The sequence below is a fragment of the Mus pahari genome, chromosome 10, assembly GCF_900095145.1.
Source record: "Mus pahari chromosome 10, PAHARI_EIJ_v1.1, whole genome shotgun sequence".
Lineage (NCBI taxonomy): Eukaryota > Metazoa > Chordata > Mammalia > Rodentia > Muridae > Mus > Mus pahari.
The window spans coordinates 5,162,889-5,182,824 of record NC_034599.1 but is presented as its reverse complement, the minus strand read 5'-3'; the positions used below and the strand labels follow the sequence as shown (position 1 = coordinate 5,182,824).

The 19,936-nt window shown below is 40.5% G+C and overlaps 1 protein-coding gene across 4 annotated transcripts in view; it reads left to right on the top strand.

The window, feature by feature from the left end:
* Positions 1–19,936, top strand: part of Arhgap42 (Rho GTPase activating protein 42) — a 243,793-nt gene that overhangs the window by 105,428 nt on the left and 118,429 nt on the right. For all 4 annotated transcript variants that reach the window (XM_029543298.1, XM_029543297.1, XM_021206545.2 and 1 more), the window contains one exon: positions 17,891–17,962. In XM_029543298.1, coding sequence (XP_029399158.1) covers positions 17,891–17,962 — 72 coding nt within the window. The remainder of the gene's footprint in view (positions 1–17,890; positions 17,963–19,936) is intronic.

The following is a 19,936-nucleotide window of genomic DNA, read 5'->3' as shown; positions in this document are numbered from 1 at the left end:
TTGAAGGATTACTTTCTTGCTTTTTCTAGGGCGTGGTATCTGTCCTTATATTTGTGTTTTTCTGTTATTATCCTTTGTAGGGCTGGATTCGTTGAACGATATTGTGTGAATTTATGTGTGAGTTTTGTTATGGAATACTTTGGTTTCTCCATCTATGGNAATTGAGAGTTTTGCTGGGTATAGTAATCTGGACTGGCATTTGTGTTCTTTTAGGGTCTGTATAACATCTGTCTTTAGGGTCTGTATAACATCTGTATAACATCTTTCATAGTCTCTGGTGAGAAGCCTGGAATAATTCTAATAGGCCTGCCTTTATATGTTACTTGACCATTTTCCCTTACTGTTTCTCATATTCTGTCTTTACTTAGTGCATTTGTTGTTTTGATTATTATGTGTCAGAAGGAATTTCTTCTCTGCTCCAATCTATTTGGGCTTCTGTAGGCTTTTTGAATATTCATGAGCATCTCTTCCTTTAGATACGGGAAGTTTTCTTCTATAATTTTGTTGAAGATATTTGCTGGACTTTTAAGTTGATAATCTTCATTCTCATCTTCTCCTTTTATCTGTAGGTTTGGTCTTCTCATTGTGTTCTCGATTTCCTGGATGTTTTGAATTAGGATCTTTTTGCATTTTGCATTTTCTTTGATTGTTGTGTCCATGTTCCCTATGGAATCTTCTGCACCTGAGATTATCTTTTCCATCTCTTGTATTCTGTTGCTGATGCTTGCATCTGTGGTTTCTGATTTCTTTCCTAGACCTTCTATCTCCAGAGTTGTCTTCCTTTGGATTTTCTTTATTGTTTCTACATCCATTTTCCGATCCTGGATGGTTTTGTTAAATTCCATCTCTTGTTTGGTAGTGTTTTCCTGTAACTCTCTTAGGGATTTTTGTGTTTCCACTTTAAAGGCTTCTATCTGTTTACCTGTGATTCCCAGCATTTCCTTCTTAAAGTCCTCCATCATCATCATGAGAAGTGACTTTAGTTTCATTTCTTGCTTTTCTTGTGTGATGGTGTATCCAGGACTTGCTATGGTGGGAGTGTTTGTTTCTGATGATGCCAAGTAACCTTGGTTTCTGTTGCTTCCGTTCTTATGCTTGCCTCCTGCCATCTGATTATCTCTAGTGCTTGCTGCCCTCAATATATCTGATTGGAGCCTGTCCTTCCTATAATCCCAGTTGATTCAGGACTTCTGAGAGTCCAGATTTCTCTGTGATTCTTTGATTGTGGGCTCTTGTGAACCTGAGATTCTGGGTGTGTCTGAGTTCTTGGCAGCCAAGCTCCTCTGAGACACTGAAATACTAGTGTGACCCAGCTCCTGTTATCCTGGGATCCTGTTGTCCTAAGGTCCTGGGTGTGTTACAGTGCATGGAAGTGGTGTCTTTTTTGAGGACCGTGGAGCTGTCTGCTCTGTTTGAAACCAAAGTAAACCAGAACTGATCAAAAGGAACTTGAGCCTCTGGTCAGGAAAGGCTCTGGTGTTCTTGTTCCTGCTGTCACAGGCCTGTCACTATTGGATTGCAGATGTTGTGTTCCACTCACCAGTGATCCTAAGATTGTTTGCGCAGTCCTCTAGGGACCATGGTGGTGTCTGTTGACTCCGCGCCCTAGCTGACCTGATGCTAGCACAGACTGGAAGGGATTTGCTCCCCTGGTCAGGCTGGTTCTCTGCTTCCCTAGTGCTGTCTCAGGTCCCGTGCGTGATTGGATTGGAGCCGAAGTTGTGTTCCACTAACCGGTTAGTTATCCTATGATCGAGTGGGCAGTCCTCTAGGGACCATGGGGGTGTCCGCAGACACTGCACCCTAGGTGACCTGGTGCTAAATCAGAGACTTGCTTTTCTGGTGTCATGGGGCTATCCAGGGCTCACTGCGGTGGGAGAACTGGGCTCTGATGATGCCAAGTACCTTTGGTTTCTCTTGCTTAGGTTCTTACCCTTGCCTCTTGCCATCTGGTTATCTCTGGTGTTAACTGGTCTTCCTGTCTCTGACTGTAGTTTGTCCTTCCTGCAAGCCCTTGTGTCAGTCAGTACTCCTGGGAGACCAGTTCTCTCTGGGAGGTATTTGGGTACGGAGAGCTGTGGCACAGGGTCAGATCTAGGGTACAAATGGAAACTGGAAGGATCTTGTCCCTGGATGTTCCTTGGTTCCTGTGTCCTGATGGTTTCTGGGCAGGTCCCTCTTGGGGCAAGAATTTGAGCAGAAGTAGTGGTATTATCTTTGCTCAAAGGTGTGTCAGCACTCCTAGGAGTCCAGCTCTCTCCCTGTGGTGGTATTTGGGTATGGAGTGCTGTGGCACAGGATCATTCTCTCTTTGGTCTATTTCACATTTTCTCCAATTAGCTGGGTGTGATGGTGCATGCTTTCAAGTCTGACATAGCTAGTTGTTTCAACTGGTCTTCTGTGTAAGGTTGATTCCTGAAGAAATAGGTTCCAATAGATGTGCTGGCCAGTAAGTGTAAGCAGGTAAAGAAAAGTCTCTTTTGATCAGTGTTAAATTGTGATCTCAAGCTTTGGGTGTTATGAACTGGATCTAGGTTCATAAGAAAGCTACAAAAGTTCTTCATACTCAGGAGGGCATATGCTGTCATTCAGTGTTCATGTCACACACAGAATGGACAGCAGAGTTGAAATGACACAGTAAGATTGAATTCTAATGGCTCAAGTTATACCGGAAGTTTCAAACTCACAGCATGACAAAGCAACCTTACATCTTGGAAGCAACATCAGTAAAATTGGTAAGTGTCAAAAGCCCAGGCAAACTGTAGCCAAAGAAACCTCCACAAAGAACAATAAATGCTATGACCAAGAGATGAACAAAGTCATGGGTGGGGCTAACTAACTCAGGAGCTGCCTCAAGTGTGGCAGCAAGTGTGGGTGAACCTCTTCTCTGAGCAGGAAGCTTCTAAGTCCTTTTGTGTGGGTGTGGGATAGTGTCTCATGTAGCCCAGGCTGGCCTCAGATTCACTTTGTAGCTGAGGATGACCTTGACTTTCTGATTCTTCTGCCTGTACAACTTGAACGAGAAATTGCAGGCTTGTCCCATCCTACCTGGTGTATGTGGTACTTGAGATCCGATCCAGAGCCTGACTGTATACCAGGCAAATACTCCACTCACTGAGCTATACACCCAGCCCAGGTCACTGATGTTTAACATTCTAAAGATCTATAAATTCACATCGACTTTATCTTATTTCCCCAGTGATACCTTATACCAAGTTGCACATTTTCATGTAAAGTTACAGCTGTCAACTGGTAGAGTGGCTCATACATATGTGCAGCTATAAATGTGAAAATCAAACTCTTCACAAGGTTCCTGCTCTGATATGGTGTGTTATTACTGTAGCTTGATATACCTAAGGCACTGGTGCACTGCCTTTAGCATTGAGCTGAAGAGGAACTTAGACACTTTTCCACCATTTTCTATCCTGTATGTAGTCGCCACAGTTATATGCAGGCCCCCAAATTTTCTGATTTAACTGGTCTTTGTTACTTTGTAGTTTAACTCGTTCATGCTTGAGTTCTACTGTGGTTGGTGATGTTTCTCGCTTAAATATGATTAGCATTACATGCGTTTCTAAAGTTACATTTGACTTACATTTTGTGTATGTCTCTGCGTTCTCGCACACATGCTTTCCAGCATACATGGGTGAGTGGCATGGAGCCATAGCCTCAGGTGGAGATCAGAGGACAAGCTGTCAGAGTTGGTTCTGTCTTCAACAGCTGAGTCCTGGGAATGGGACTCAGTCTGTCAGGCTTTGTGGAAAGCACCTTTGTTGGTTCATCCATCTTACAAGTTTCCATTTTAACCTTTCTTAAAGATCACCTCTGCCTTATGGGTAAGCTGATTTCATAGATTTAAACTGATTAGCATCAAACTATTAGGCACAACACAAGTGCCTGGAAACTAGCAGTTGCTGTGTCAATCCTGAGCATGGTCTGTGCTATGTATGTATAATTGAAGCACATTTCCAGAAAGTGTAGTTTAAACATTTTTCCCTTGATTATGGTTGGTATATGCCTCTTATCTCATTAAACATCTAGTATTCAGGCAGCTATAAGTAATGTGGTATATATTTCTATATACCCTCCAGATTCCCAATGCATGAAATCACTCTTGTCTTTCTCTAGGATATAAGCTGGTGTTTTCTAGGATTAAATTTGATTTTGAGTTTTATCAGTGTGTTTGAATTGTTCTCACCGCATGAAACACTGTGCTGTTTCAAGCTCACAATGGCCTTGTAATTATACTGTAAGTATGATTCTGAAGGCGGCCCCACACCAGAATCTTGTATTGTTACATATTTGTATGTAGTTAGTGTGTGTGTGTGTGTGTGTGTGTGTGTGTGTGTGTGTACGTGCCTGCATTTACCAAGAATGTCAGGTACCTCTCCTGTCACTCTCTGCTTGATTCCTTTGAACCAGAGCCTCTCTCCCTGAACTTGTAAGGAAAGAATTCACTTACTTTAAATAGAATGGCCCAACCATTTATTTTTGAGACTGCTATTTTGTGATTGAATCCTGTAAAAAGAAAAATCCTCTGAATTTTTCAAAGATGCTTTTCAGTAACCCAGAAGAGAGATGAAAATTGTCCCTAAATTTGCATTAATTTCTAAAGTGAACCCCTGAGAAGTCATGATTTCACATCAGATCCCCTAGGAAGATGGTGCTCCATTAGTGATGTCTGCTATCACATGGTGGAGCAGCCTTTGGCCTAAATATGCCACTCTCACTCCAGAAGGGACACTATCTGTCCTATGCTATCACAAGGTTGTCATCTCACTTAGCTCCAGATTATTTTCAGTTAAGCCTAACTTGGACATGAAAGAAGCAGATTCAGTGTATAGATAGGCTATGATATATTGTTTCTTGGTAAGCCAGAATCTACATGCCTGGATCAATGGACATTTGTATTGTGAAACATGAAAGACAATGTCCAAGTTACTTATGACACAAAAATTCCTCTCATTCACCCAGAGAGAGTCGTTGCTTTAATTTTGCCAGCTCTTCCCTGTGTGGAATCATAGATAACTATTACAAATAGTTGGGCCTGTCTCATGGGAATTTCCTGGCAACTTGCACCAAGGGGTTTTTCCATGGTGGTTTCAGGGTTCTTATTTTTGTTTGTGCAGGCGTTGGGTTCAGTTTCAGGTCAGGGGTTCCTCGGTGGCCTTTCCTCCTCTCTGTAGTTCTCAGGTCAGGGGTTCCTCGGTGGCCTTTCCTCCTCTCTGTAGTAATGGCCTTTGGAAGCCTCAGGAGGAATACAACCTTACAAATAACAACAGTGTGAAAAACAAGGGTTTTCTACTATAATATGTAATTCCCATTCTTGTGTCCCTTAACCACATTCTGCACTCCTATGGTAGTTCATGAAATAGTCCTGACTCTGTGCTGCGAGTTTCAGGGCCTCGTGTACTGTGGCTGTTGCCAGAGCCTGTGTTGTAGGCTGCTTTGTCTGTGCTTCTGCCATGCTGCCATTTGTCCGCACTCTCAAGGTGGCAAGCATGCATGTCCTCTGCTCAGGGAATTTTTACCTGTCCTTCTTTCCACTGAAAATCCTCCAGAGAATTAAGTAGGGGTTCAGGAGCATGGGGGTGGGAGGATGGAAGGAGTGTGGGGTGTGGGAGTGTGAAGTATGGGGGTGTGAGGAGTGTGTGTGTGTGTGTGTGTGTGTGTGGTGTAAAGGGGTGAGAGAAGGTTAGGCACAGTTTCGAGCTTTGTCCTCTCCGAGCCCTTTGCTTTTTTTCTTGTTTGCTTTGTTTACTTATTTATGTGAATCTTGGAGCTGTGCTTCATCCAGAGAGCCACAACCGTCTGAGACAACAGTGGATCTGCATCTTGAAGACCTCTCTTCTGTCTTGTCATTAACCAGCCTTTATATGGGAAGGGAGACAGCCACGGCCCTCTGGTCAGGGGTCAGTGATGTCTCTGCTGTGCGTACTGTTGCTGTTTTGCTCCATAGTGTCTCCGCTCTGTAGCCAGGGCATGTTTATCAGCGCCAAGGACACCAAGGCATTCCTCATTTTTTCCTATGTCCATACACAGCCATTTTGGCTTCACTGTCTCTTCCAACAGTCAAGGTCATCAACAGAGGGTCGAGCTCTCACAAGGAGTTACTCTGACCCGTATCTCACAGGTTAAGGTCCTATCATTTCTCTGTTTTATTTTCATTCTGGTGCTTGTCCTTATTGTTACTGCTTTAAGTATTATTATTATTATTTTGCTTATTTAATGATCTTCCTGAACTTCAATATATAAGCTGTTTAAGAGGAGAGGCATTATCATTTTTTTTTTTTTGTTTGTTTTCGGTTTTCGGTTTTTGGTTTTTCCAAGACAGGGTTTCTCTGTATAGCCCTGGCTGTCCTGGAACTCACTTTGTAGACCAGGCTGGTCTCGAACTCAGAAATCTGCCTGCCTCTGCCTCCCAAGTGCTGGGATTAAAGGTGTGTGAGAGGCATTATCTTACAGAGTACTTGCTTACAGTGGCTGATTTACATTTATTAACCCAGGAATTAGTGGTTGGAATTTTGTAAGTTAATCCCTGGACACACTTGACTGTGGTTTCCCATACTTAATTTGTGATTAACTGGATTCTCACTTGAAGGTTATGAAGTGTTTCTTCTAGTTGGATATACCTACACATTTTATATCATTTATCATCTTACTAATTGATGTAGCAGAGTCCAGCCCACTGTAGCCAGTACATCCCTAGGCAGGTAACTGCAAAAGGTACTGTGGTGAGATAGGGGCAAGGCAGAGTGTGTGCCAGCAAGGAGGCAGCATTCTCTATGGCTCCTGATGGGATTTCATAGGTGTGGGGGAGTTCCCTGGTTGAAGGTAATGTATGCAATAGCCAGTGAAACTTGAGTGCCTGCCCTGCTCTCCCTCAGTGATGAACTAAGATCTGGAAGTGTAAGATCAAATGAACCCATTCTTTTGCTAAGTTGCTTTGGTTAGAGTTTTGTCACAACAACAGAAAGAAACTAGGGTATTCTTGGTATCGAGCCATCCATCCTGTTCCAAGGGCAATTGTCCTTCTTTCAGAACACTGAAATCAAACTGGACTGCCAGCAAACCAGTAGATGCCAAGTAAACTGGATGTTCCAGAGCATAGATCAGGGCACCTTCACAAAGGTGCAGAAATAGTGGGAAGGACTGAAGGCAAACTTCTTGGTTGCAGATAACTAGACCATAGGTTCCCAGAGGATGGTCCCTGGTGAGGGGATTCAGTGAAGAGGCAGGGTGTTGGGGACATGCCTGGTTAAACAAGCATGCTAGAACAAACAGAGCTAAGCACGAGAGCAGAAACTGAGGCCCTGTTGCTCCATAGCAGCTACAGAGCTAAACAACTTCCCAATTTTGCCCGTGTGCCTTTCTTTTCCCACGTGCTCCCCTTGTAATATGATCCTATAGGACTGTTCCTTGACTGCAAAGCTGAAGGGCAACAAGAAGCTGTGTTCTCATGACTCAGTCTTCCAAGCTTGTTTATGTGTCTAATTGAATTGTTGGCACACAGCGATAAGCATGCTATTGCTCATTCATCCCCAATAAATGGCCAGGGTCAGGTTGCTCTGCCAGATAGCATTTAGTATGCCTGGTCTCCCTGCCCCATTCCAGCTGCTTATTCAAGATCCAGTTCCAAAATGGTAACCAGAATTGATAAAGAAACTCTAAGTCCCAGAAGTTAATGTGGAAAGACCCAGACTTTGAGAGCCCAATAGAGGGTGATCTATATTCATTACTGGTCAGAGGGTTTTCTTTCCCCAAAAGTCACAAAGAGGAATCTACAGTCCCAGGCTTTACCTTTTTCGGTGTTTCATAAAAAATTCCATACTCAATTAGTGTGTGTGAATGAATGGGATGCTCTTTGAGCCTGAAACTGGAATTTGATTAGGAAAAGGCTGTTAGCATGCGCAAATGTCAAGCCGACACTGAGCATATTTTCATTTAATTTAGTAAGAGTTAGCTCACTTGCTTAGTGTACATGAAAACCCTGTACCAATCTCCAACTCTGTATAAAGCAGGTGTGGTGTCAAAGGACAGAAATTTCAACCCAGGAGAGGTACAAGAAGGAAGATGGGAAATTCAAGATTAGTCTTGGTTACCTTGAGAGCTGGAGGACATACTGGGTGGGCTCCATGAGACCATGTCTCAAAATTAAATGAGCAGTATTGTGACATTTTGTATTCACAGTCTTTTCTTATCCCCTTTATTCCTAACCAGTGAATTTGTGTTAATAAATGCCTTAGATATTTTTTGGCTAATAACTTCACTCCATCATGACTTAGGTCACTAAGTGGTACAAGAGGAAAGCAGGAAACACCCATGTTGTGGTTGGAATACTGACAGGTCCACAGTACTCTGTTAGAGTAGTGGGGTGGTCTTTATTGAATCTCAAGAATTCCTTTAAGACTTGAACCAGGAGCAGCAAGGATGGATCACTTGAGAGATAACACAGACTGAGGCTTCTAGGGTGGAAACATTTCAATAGATGGAGAGTGAGACAAGTGAGTCTGGGAAGGTTGGGTGTGAGCTGGAGCCTGTGGAGGCAGCTCTATTTGAGAGGAGAGATGGCTTGTAGTGTGTGAGAGGAGAGGGAATTTTGAAGCTCAGGATAACCTCCTTCTCTGAGGGTCCCAGGAATTAATCTCTCTTTTTGTTTATATACCACCATCATATCATCTCTGTGGGAAACCAAGTAGTGTGTGTGTGTGTGTGTGTGTGTGTGTGTTTAACTTCATCCTGAGAGGTTTGCACATAGGATGCTGCTGCAGTCCCAGAGAGACATGATGGGATACCTTGGTAACGGAGATGCCCTAGAAGGAGAAGCTGTGGTACTTGAATGCTTAGACAGGTTGCTGATTTGGGTGTCCTTCATTAGAAAAAACAAGGCAGGAGAGTGGAACCTGGATATGTTGGAAGCTGAGTTACCATGCGATACCATGAGAGTGGGACACTTCTTTTCAGACATGAATCTTAGTGAGTTTGAGTTCCAGGCAAGCTATGCATGCCTTTACTTCACCTGGCTGTTCAAGCATGTACATGACTCCTGAGGAGAGTGTAGGATTTCTTATCTTGAACTGTAAGATAAATGTGAGTTGAGATTATCTGTACTCCTTTTCTTCTGGTAGGTAACCCGACAGCTCACCCACACCAAAGGCCCTGATGTGTACCTAGATGCTGGCCTGACAAGAGACAGGACAGTGTTGGGATGGAGACACAGCATCAGAAACACTGACTCTAGTAGCTTTGTCTTCATGTGTTTATATTAGTATGGACAACTTTTTGTCTTTTGAAGGTTGTAGCATTCTGAATAGTTTTATTCCATTCCTGAATTCTCCATCTCACATCTATGTAGCTATATGATTAATTGGCTATATCATTTAAATTGCAAAGTTAATTAACTTGTGACTAGTTGAAGTATATCATTAAGAATTTATATGCTAGGACCTCATAGGATATTATTTTTAAAAAAGTTACAAATATATTGTAATTGTTGACTGTTAGAGTGATAGAGGATTGTCCAGTTGTCAAGACTTTGGGGACCTGGAGAGCCATGAGATAAGAAATGGTTTCACAACCAGAAGTAGTCTTTCAGGGTATGTGAGCTGAGCCTCTAAGGGGTTAGTGTCTTCAGGGTGACAAAAAAGTAGACATCAATAATTTTGTTGTTTTGTCTCCTTTCAGGATTCTTCAAGGTGAGCTGGGTTTCCCATAGTGTATTTATTGTGAACACTTGGATGAGTGGGGGAGACTGAGTGTCTCAGGCACCATAGAAGAAAAGCAATTGAGAAGCTTGGTTACCTGGAGGGCAGTCTTACACATCAGTTTAGCCCTGTGATCTGAAAGCCATTCCAGTTATGGCTGACGATTAAGACCTAAAGAGGTCAGAAGTGAATGATGCGCTAGTAGCCAGCTGTGTTTTCCTTGGGGGTCTCTGTCCCACAGATAGGGAAGAGGAATGTCGTTTCTCTGTTGCCTGTCATTCTTGTGAAGAGAATCTGTTTCATTTGTCAAATCACTCATACTCCTCATGATGAAGAAGGAGGTAAAGGAGTTTTCTCATTTAATTGGTCAAGAAAGGATTTTGACAGCTGTAGAGTATGGAAAACTGGCAGGGATTTTATGGCTAGATCTGGATTTTAAGAAGACCAGGAACAAGGGTTACAACACATGGAACTTATTTATGAGGTAATTCCTAGTCATGACTAAGAGTCTGTGCTCAAATGCCTGGGAAAGTTGAAAAAAAAAAAAGTCCTGCAAAATAAATCATATCTCTGTTTGTAGATTTCCTGGGCTGATGCCACTCTTGGCTGTTCATAGATTTCTTTAGTTTTCTATTAAAGAGCTGATTTGATGACATTTTTGATAACTTTTGATGGCTTTTCCCTGCTTTTATTGTTTTTAACAACACAGAAATTCAATCAGTTGGCTTATTTAATTAAGGAATTATTTATTTGGAAAGATTATTTTCTTTTCTCCATATCCCCAGGAGATCTTTCAGATGCTCACATCCAATTGGTCACTACACCAGTAGTTAGAGTACAGACATGTTCGGTGCACACACCTGTGCATGGGCACTTGCCCTCAGGCATCTGTATTGACCTCTGGTGTGTTATCATTACCAAGGTACCTGTGTTTATATCAAGAAAATGTGTGACATAAAAATCTCGTGGAAGTGTTCTTTCAGGGAGACTGAACCAAGAGTGGGTTGTATTCATATGGTTGCTTTTAAAGGATACTCCCTTATTCCCTAACTTCTAAAATTTAATTGGTATTCTTACCTATAGGAAATACTTCTACTTGGGGTGAATAACTGTGGAGAGACACCCCTTCTCCCAATCATGCAGATTCTTACCTCACCACTATTTTATTGCAACTATTTCATAAGCCAAAAAAAAAATCATTATTATTCCACTCAGCTTGATTTTTTAAAATCATATATATATACACATACATGGCTTCAGCACCACATGAACCTGTACTTTGGAACATACTCAGCTAAACGTAGCTTTCAAAATGATTTATGACAGGGAATGGAGTAGATGTATTTCAAAGTTGAGAGTTTCTGACAGCAATCTGTGAGCTCACTAATCAAGTTCCACAGACCTTTTTGTTTTTTAATTATTGCTATTATTAAATATTATGGTTTGGGGTATATTGGTTCTTCATGTAATGGCATTAGGGAGCGGACTTTGTTTTTGGCCCTGCAGCATATGTATTCTAAGGGGTGTTCTAATGAACACTGAAAGGATGCTTTGCAGTTTAGAGTCTGCTCCACACTGACTTCCAGCTCTGGCTTTGCTCTTTATGAGGTGTGAGTGGTCTCTGGTAAATTATTTTGTTTATTTGGGTTTCAGTGTCCTTATCTGAGGGATGGGAATAATAATTGTACCTTATCCATGAAAAACATTCTCTATCCTGCAGAAAGCTCAGGTATATTGCTACGTGTGAGTCCAGAATCCTGTTCTAGCTTCCGTGAGGGAACAGCCTGTTCACCTCTTCCTTTTACATCCTCGGGTCCAATGCTTAGGAACTGCCCTATGCACATATATACATAGTATTTTTTCCACCATTGCTTGCCTGTTTCAGATTGGTATTTTCCAAAGAAATACTTACTTAGTTCTAGGCAGAAGTGTGCTGGATAAAGGTTAGCCCTTGTCACCAAGGCACATATGTATAGCTGTGTGCATGGGATAAACCTGATGTGTAGCACATGCTGATTGACATGGTGTAACATAGACCCAGAGGCTCTTGAGAACGTGAGCCTGTTCCAGCACATCCCGAACTACACAGCTCCTGGAGCTTTCTGCACCACTCTGAGGCAGGTCAAAGCTTCTGTGTTGTGTTGTGTTGTGTTGTGTTATGTCTTCCTACACACAGCTCTATCTTGCTAAATTTACATGTTCTTGGTGCACAGCATCTCCTCACTGGCACCTTCTCCGGTTTCTGTAAAAGTGCGATAAAGAGCTTAAAGAATTTGCCATCCATTGTGATTCTGTCCATCTTTCTTAAGGTTTTAGCAATTGAAAATGATGTAAGTATTATACAATTCTGATTAAAATATGCTAACATCTAACTACTAGGATGTAATCGCTGTCACAACACTGTCACTCTGGGATTTATTTAATGAATTTTCTTTCTTTCTACAAGCTTTCAAAGATTGTCAGAAACTTTGCTTAAAATAATAAAGTAGCAGCTTAAATCAGATGAGCAATTTTATTTTCTCATGCCAAAGGTGCTCTTTGTGATGACTAGAAGGAAGGACACACTAAATCACCAAGAAGAAATCACATTAAATTATATTTGCCGCTGGGGTAGAGGTTGGAGAATATATTGAATTATATAAATTTACTTATTTGCTGAAACTCGTCCCACCTGACCTCATACAAAAAGCCATTTTTCTTTTCAGCTCAATTAAGGTATAAAGCACACAAAAAAGAAAAACTCCGGAGGCGACAATGAACTCTTGTCAGAATGCAACATGTCTGGCTCTTAAGGTCTGAGGATGCATTGGAGGTCTCTTTCTCAGGAGCCTGGGGTGCTGATATACCTGAGCTGGCAGTTATGGGCTTATCTTTGGCCACCTTGTATAGAGTTACAAGCAAACAACAGCACTGGAATCTAATAGCGGCTCCTCTAGAGGCATGCAGGTCCAAGGGGCCTGGAATGTTAGAGGAGTCAACAGAGTCACTTTACCAGTATCTACAAAGAACCATTTTCATGAATTGGGCAGGAAAATCATTCAGTCAACTGAGGAGAATCAGCAGGGTTCAGAGCATTTTTTATCTTTGCCTTGAGAACTCAGGTTCTGAATGGTGTACATGAAGCTCCTCTGGAATGGCCTTTGAGTTCAAAGCATTATTTTGAAAAGTCTAAGTGCAAACTCTGTTCGAAATTGAAAGAAAGTATTAAAGTACACATAGTTACAGATCTTTGGACTAAATGTTTTCAGTAGCCTTTAAGGCATCAATTCTAATTTGAACTGGAGGTCTTGTATTTTTAGCTGCAAAGCAGCCCTTCATTCTTTTTCCTTGGATTCCTTTAAAGTGCCATCTTTTTCCATTTATCCCTTTAGAAACAGTTGTTGGGGCAATTATAAAGCAGACAGGTTAGGAGAAGACTGGCACTGCAGTTACAGGTGTATTTACAGGCATTTCCTCAGTGTGTATTGACTTTAACAGCACGTTTGCTTTGACACTGGCTTTCATTGTGCAGCCCGTGATGACTTTAAATGTCATCCTCTTGTCTTAACCTCCTATGTGCTGGGATATGCAGCACTGCATCTGACTTGAAATATTCTTTGCTTAACCTCACACTGATCTGGACTAAGAACAATAGCATCAAAAGCTAAAAGAAGTACCTTTTGGTTCAAGTATTTCAGCCCTTAGAAAGTTCTGTTTGGCACAGCCTTGACTTGTGACCAACTCATATCAGACTAGATGAACACCTGTGATTTACTTTCTCTGTCTTGGCTTGATTCTTTCATGGTTGAACGGCTCTCTGTCTCTTCACTATGTGGAATGGGTGATTTCACTGGGAAGCAGCAGGCTACAATTTGTCTCATGCTTGTTAGAGGAAGTCATATACCTGGAAGCAGTATCGACTACATTGTGTGTGCCTCTACATTGTACCTGCAGAAAACTCCTTCTTTGCATGTACTAACAATATTGATATCTCACGGGACATTACTTTTACAGTGAGGTATATACACTCATGTTTTCTTGTTGTAAACGACATCATCTCTTATAGCTTTCTTAAACAACTGCTCTGGCTGGTGATATAGAATATCTTTATAGATTTGCTTTAGATCTGTGACTGCTTTGGGTATGTGCACGTGGGAGGTAGTAACGTCTTATTAGAAAGTTGCCATATAGTATAGTGTAGTCAATATAGTATAGTATAGTATAGTATAGTACAGTATAGTATAGTATGGTACAGTATAGTACAGTTAATGAGGAACTATAAAAAGAACCAAGAGCACTGGTTTTTAACCAGCCAGGGGTGGGCATGGGGATGGTAGTAAAAATGTAAGAAATCTTTAAGATTCCTCTCATTCAGTGACTCTTGTTTGACAAACAACATCCCAGCAGTGAAAAGTAGGAACCAGTTACTCTTGTAAACTAACACTAGATCTCCCAAGCTCTGTAGGAAATTGTATCATGCATGTGTAGGGAAATAAATAACAGCATTTTTGGACACTTTACTTCTAATCACATTAAAACAGTGGCATCCTTTGCTCTTGAGTGATGTCAGACAATCATTGTGACCAATTACTAGAATCACTTCAGACACCGTAAAAAAAACTTAGCATCTTGGTTTAATGTAGGGCACAGTTGCAGGGCTCTGTAAAAATTAGCATGACAGTGGATTTAATAGGAGGAGTCAATGCTTTATAAATCTTAATACACATATGATAGACATAAATATAAAGATTTCATTTCTGTAAGTGAGCTATGAAATGAGATTCTATTTTCATCTTCATTAGACTAAGATTTAGGAATTCATCCAATGTTGTATAGCATCAGGGGACAGGAAGAGAATCACCTGAGTTCACACAGGGAAGGGTGCCTGAGTCTTTGATCTGATTTGCTTCTCTTTTACTGAAAATCAGTGGAGTCATTGGTAAAATATTTTTAAATGTTAACTATGAGCCAATACCTATAAAAATAAAGCCAACAATTTGGTATTAATAAGGGTTATAAATGACATGTCAAGTAAAGTATTTCTAAGACTTTAAAGTTCTACCAATCTTTATCAAGACAACATTAAGATTGTCCTTGTATTTTTCCTAAAGTAGCCCTGCAAAGCGATACCAAATCAGACATTTTACAGAAATGGAGTCTATATCCACCTGAACTCTCTGACTTGAGTTGTACTTCTAGGAGGAACTGGCAGATCTATTGTTGTTTCTTGTTTCTTTCGCTTTGTAAATACTGGAGAAAGAGTTTGTGTAAAACAAAATTGTGATTCTCTAGATTAAACAAAGATAATGGTAAGCTCTGTTACCCAAATCACACCCTCTTTTACAAAGTAACTAGTGGGTTTTTGCTATGTTGAGCACCATTTTTCTTTGTTTTGCATGAACAACAGTGTCTTTTATTTTTTCCCCAATATTAACACCTTCTTTGTTTTGTCCATGGCTTAGAACATAATTGAATAATTCCATGCATGTGATTGGGAGTATGAAGAAAGGAGACCCCACATTCCCTAGAGCTATGCAAAGACCTGGGTTAGAAATAGCCAAAGCTGGGTGTAAAAATCACTTACTGACCTTTTGTGTTGACCTTTGTATCAGAATCTCTTGGATTTACATTCACATATTATGAACAGCAGCCATTGACTGCACATGTCAACACAAGATGCAAAAACCTCGAAATTTTACAATAGTATAAAGGAAAAATTACACTGAAGTTTATGATCTGGTGTCAGTGCCCCGATGGATAATGCTTTTTAAATTAGTATGAGTTTCAATTTCATTCACTCCTGAAAATCATCTTTTAAATAGTTTGTGAAAATTAAGAGACTGCAAGGGCTGGAGAAGCCAATGTGAACTGAAAAAACTGGCATGTGCAAAATCATATTAATAACTTAAAAACATTGATTTCTCGTGTGGATTTTTGAGCACCTTAAGAAGTTTAGGAATAAGGAGTCTCAGGATTACCAGTTTTTGTGCTAAGAGACCAACGAGGCTGGGTCTGTCTGCCATTTGAGTGTTTGCAAGTTTGAGTTCACTCCTAGCAAATGGTAGTTTTAATCTAGGCACTGTGAAGGCCTTCATGAGGATTTGGTGTGCAAAGGGTACTTACATACTTACCCAAGCATGTTCATGTTATTCTGATCATTCCTCCTTTGTGTAGTATCTTTTCCTTTTAAATTTAATTAAAACTATTGATGCACATATCTGTCTCTGTGTGAGTTTGTACACATGTGTGGGTTTATGCACAGCCTGGAAGAAGGTGTCAGATCCTCTGGGGTTTCAGGTAGTCAGTCATAGGCTCCTGATGCTGAAGATGGGCGTCAAGATCCTCTGAATAGCTACACGAGTCTTAGCCAGTTCCTTCTTCAGTTCCTCTACTGTGGATGGGTTTCATCCTTCAGTTTTGCTCTCACAGAATAAAATCAGGGAGCAGGGTAGGGGAGATGGAACCAATCCAATATACATGGAAGTTACAGACAGGAAGTGAAACTTCTCATGGTCTTTCCTTTTGCCTTTTTATCCAGTTCCTGACCTCAAGCCCTGGGGTGACAATGCCCACACTCAGGGTGGTTGTTCCCTCTTTTGTCATTCCTGTCTGGAAACATGATTTTGAAGTTGAATAATGCCAGAGTCCTGGGTCTTCAGCATTTTGGTTTTGCCTTTGCTACATCGTCTCTGAGCATTCAGAGTATAGAATTTAACAGTTAAATTCAGGCTAGGGTGATATCTTAGTGGTTGAAGTACTTGCTGCACACATGGGACTACTTGAGTTTGGATTCCCAACACATGTGAGTAAAGCTGGACTTGGCAGCACACATTTTTAGTCACATCATTCCTATGGTGAGATGGGAGGTGGGGACCAGAGAATTCCCAGAAGTTCATAGGCCAGCTAGCTAGTGTGCAATCTCAAAACAAATAAACAAAAAGACCCTGTCTCAAGCAAGAAAACATGGTAAAATTTGAGGACAGCACCCAAGATTTTTCTCTGACCTCCACATGAATATGTGTCCAAAGTTCCAGAAACACCACACACACACACACACACACACACACACACACACACACACAGAGGTTTTAAAAAATAAGTGTAATTCAACTAGAGACCAACCAAAGTTATGAAATTAAGTGAAATAAGTAAAAATAAAAATCTTATATTGGCATTTTATATGTTTTTTAAACTCATGGAAAAACCATATGTTTAAGTATGGTTATATATGTTTAAACAAATATGTTTAAGTAAGCCTATTTGAAAAGTAGTTTCTTTTTTCCTCTTCAGATTTTCATTTGCCCCATATAGAACAAGTTATATAGGTCAGTGCAGGGAGAGAAGACATCACTAATTTCGCTGCTAGGTCCTTCTCTTGCTTACTTTTTGAAGGTTGTGTAAGTACGTGTGCTTGTTTGTGTAAGTCTGTGTGTGCATTTATGTGTGTGTTTATTTGTATGCCTGTTTGTGTGTTTTTTCAGTGTGTGTTATGTGTGTTTGTGTATGTTTGTGTCTGTTTGTCTGTGTATCTGTGTGTCTGTGTGTTTCTGCCTCTGTTTGTCCAGTGCCCGCCTTTGCATCTTATGCCTCCTTTGTAGTATTTTTACCCACCCACACTGGGCAATCTATCTGTTTTAAAGTTCAAACAACTTGTCACTTGGAACATGGAGATAAACTGATCTTTGTTGAAATGAAATCAGATACTGTTCTAGTTCGGATGGAAATATCACCAGAGCCTTTAGGCAAATCCCAAGTGCAAAGAAACTCATTAGGTGAGAGAAGACATGAGCCTTTTATTCCCTTGTATTTGTGGGATTCTAACAGCCTCCAGGCAGGTGGAAGAGCTGTGCCAGTTTTAGAATGATGACATTAAATCAGTGTAATTAAAGTATTTGTAAATTTAGTATCCAAAATGCTGTTTTCTTAGTTAAAATGTAGAAGAAATATAAACATTCAAAACAGTTTTAGTAATATAAGTACTTACTTTCATATTACTTATACTATTTTGCATTTTTGTTAGTATTAAGGGAAATCATACATGAAACCCACTCCATTATCAGGTAAAAAATACAATAAGAAATTTAAGTTTTATAGAAACAGATTTGAGAACAAAAACTGTGTTCAGTAAGCTAAATGAAGGAGACCATTTTCAGTATTATTTACATGAAATTGTATAGAGTTTAATATATGTGCATTTTTAATTTCAGATTCAAAATGCTAATGATGTATTAATTGCACCCCTTGAGAAATTTCGAAAAGAACAGATCGGTGCAGCTAAAGTAAGTGTGACTTTTTTCCTTGTGCTTTAGATATTATCCTGCTAATTAAAGGTGATATAATCTCTAATGTTAATGTTTTTAAGTTGTAATGACCTTTTGAAAATATTTTGAATTTTTAATTATTTTGTATGTTTAAAATGACATCATTTAATACTTTTAAGAAAGCCTATTACAAAGACTGGAATTCTTTTTAAAAGTAAATGATATTATTCTTCTACTAAGTAGAGAACATGTGTGTATGTCATGTGGGTCCCTCCTGCCCCTGTGGTGATTGGGGATTGACTTTTTCGAAGAGAGGATAAGGATGGGGGTTCATAAAATAAAAGAAACCTTTTTCTTACTGGAAATAAAATAAAATATTAGGTCACTATATACTGAAAATTTTATCAAAACTCCGAAAGAACTTTTTAAAAATTATTCTTTGTCATATTTTCATGATTTTTTTGTGGAAAAAAGTTTAAATACATTTGACAGAAAGTCTTTTCATTGTCATACATTGTGTATGGGCCTGCTGCATATTTTCTGAGCCTATTTTAAAAACTGACTTGAAACTTACATTCACATGTTCAGTTATTATTTGCTGATTTGTGTATGCCCACATATGCATACCCTATAATGAGCATGTGGAAATCTGAAGACATCTTACAGGAATTGCTTCTCTTCTTCTACTGTGTGGGTCCCAAAGATTAAACTCAGGTTGTCAACCTTAGCAGTGGGTACCTGATGAACCATCTCATGGGACTCCACCATCTTAGATTTCCATTTCCTGCACTTGCTCAACACCATGTACACAGCTAGAATGTGAGGGTTTTACACCAGGAAGATTATCTTTTCCACGTTCTTTTTTGTCAATATTATTCTTTGACAGCTTCCAGTATGTGTCCCATGTACTTCTGTTGTATCACTCTTGTGCTACTCTCTCTCTCGTCCCATGGAGCTCTTCAGCACAGCCCCTCCTGCATTTATCCTCCCTCTTCTGTGTTGGACTTCATTGTAGTTAATCTATGACAACCTGTGGTGTGATTTCCTCCCCTCCCCTCCATCCTTTCTGGCTGAAGTAATGGCATGTCTGACTGATTGTTCAGCAACCCCCCACTTTTATCTGTCAATAAAATTTGTCCTATTGGATCATGCCATTCTTCCTCCCAGGAGAGCTTCAGTGGTTGTGACATTAACAGAAGATTTAATCCTAATAATATCTTCCTTGAGTTGGCCCCTAGTTACATGTCAGGGCACCGACCAACAGACATAGGTGGGAGCTTTTTTCCCTACAAGTGCCCCCACCTGAGCATTTCGTATTTTTGCTCATGTCTTTCTCTCTCCTGGGGTACGCCTTGCCCTCTCCTCTCTGAATTCCTACTGATGCCTTATGTCTTATGGCAGCATCAGGAAGTAGACATTCTCACTCAGCCCCTTTGCCAACACTCTTTTTTCTTTGACAAGTGACATTTTCCCCTCTCACAGGACTGAATACTTCTTAGCCTTGTTTCCCATAATAAGTTATCAGTGTTTGGCTTGAATTAGAACTTTGCCCCACCAATCTAAAGCAATTTTCACATAAAGAATGAGTCAGAAACTTTTCTGCTAATTAATTCAGCAAATGTTTACTCTTCTCATGGTTGCCTCAGCCTAGTGTTTGATAAGATTAAGGAGCACAGCTGTAAACAAGAGAGACATGATCCTTACCCCATGTCCCTTACATCTTAGTGGATATCAGACTCTAAAGCTAGCGAGAATGCACTGAAGATTGTGACCCAGAGTAAAAGGGATAACTGCGTAATGAGTGGACACCAGAGGTGTAGTCCTCAAGCAAAGCCTAGAAATCCAAGTGCTCTTTTTCCTCTGTGTTTCTGGAGCTGGATCTGTGAGCCTCATGAGGCATTCTCTCCTAGGTTTAGCACATGCCACATTGGCCAGTCCATTCTCTCCTAGGTTTAGCACATGCCACATTGGCCAGTCCATTCTCTCCTAGGT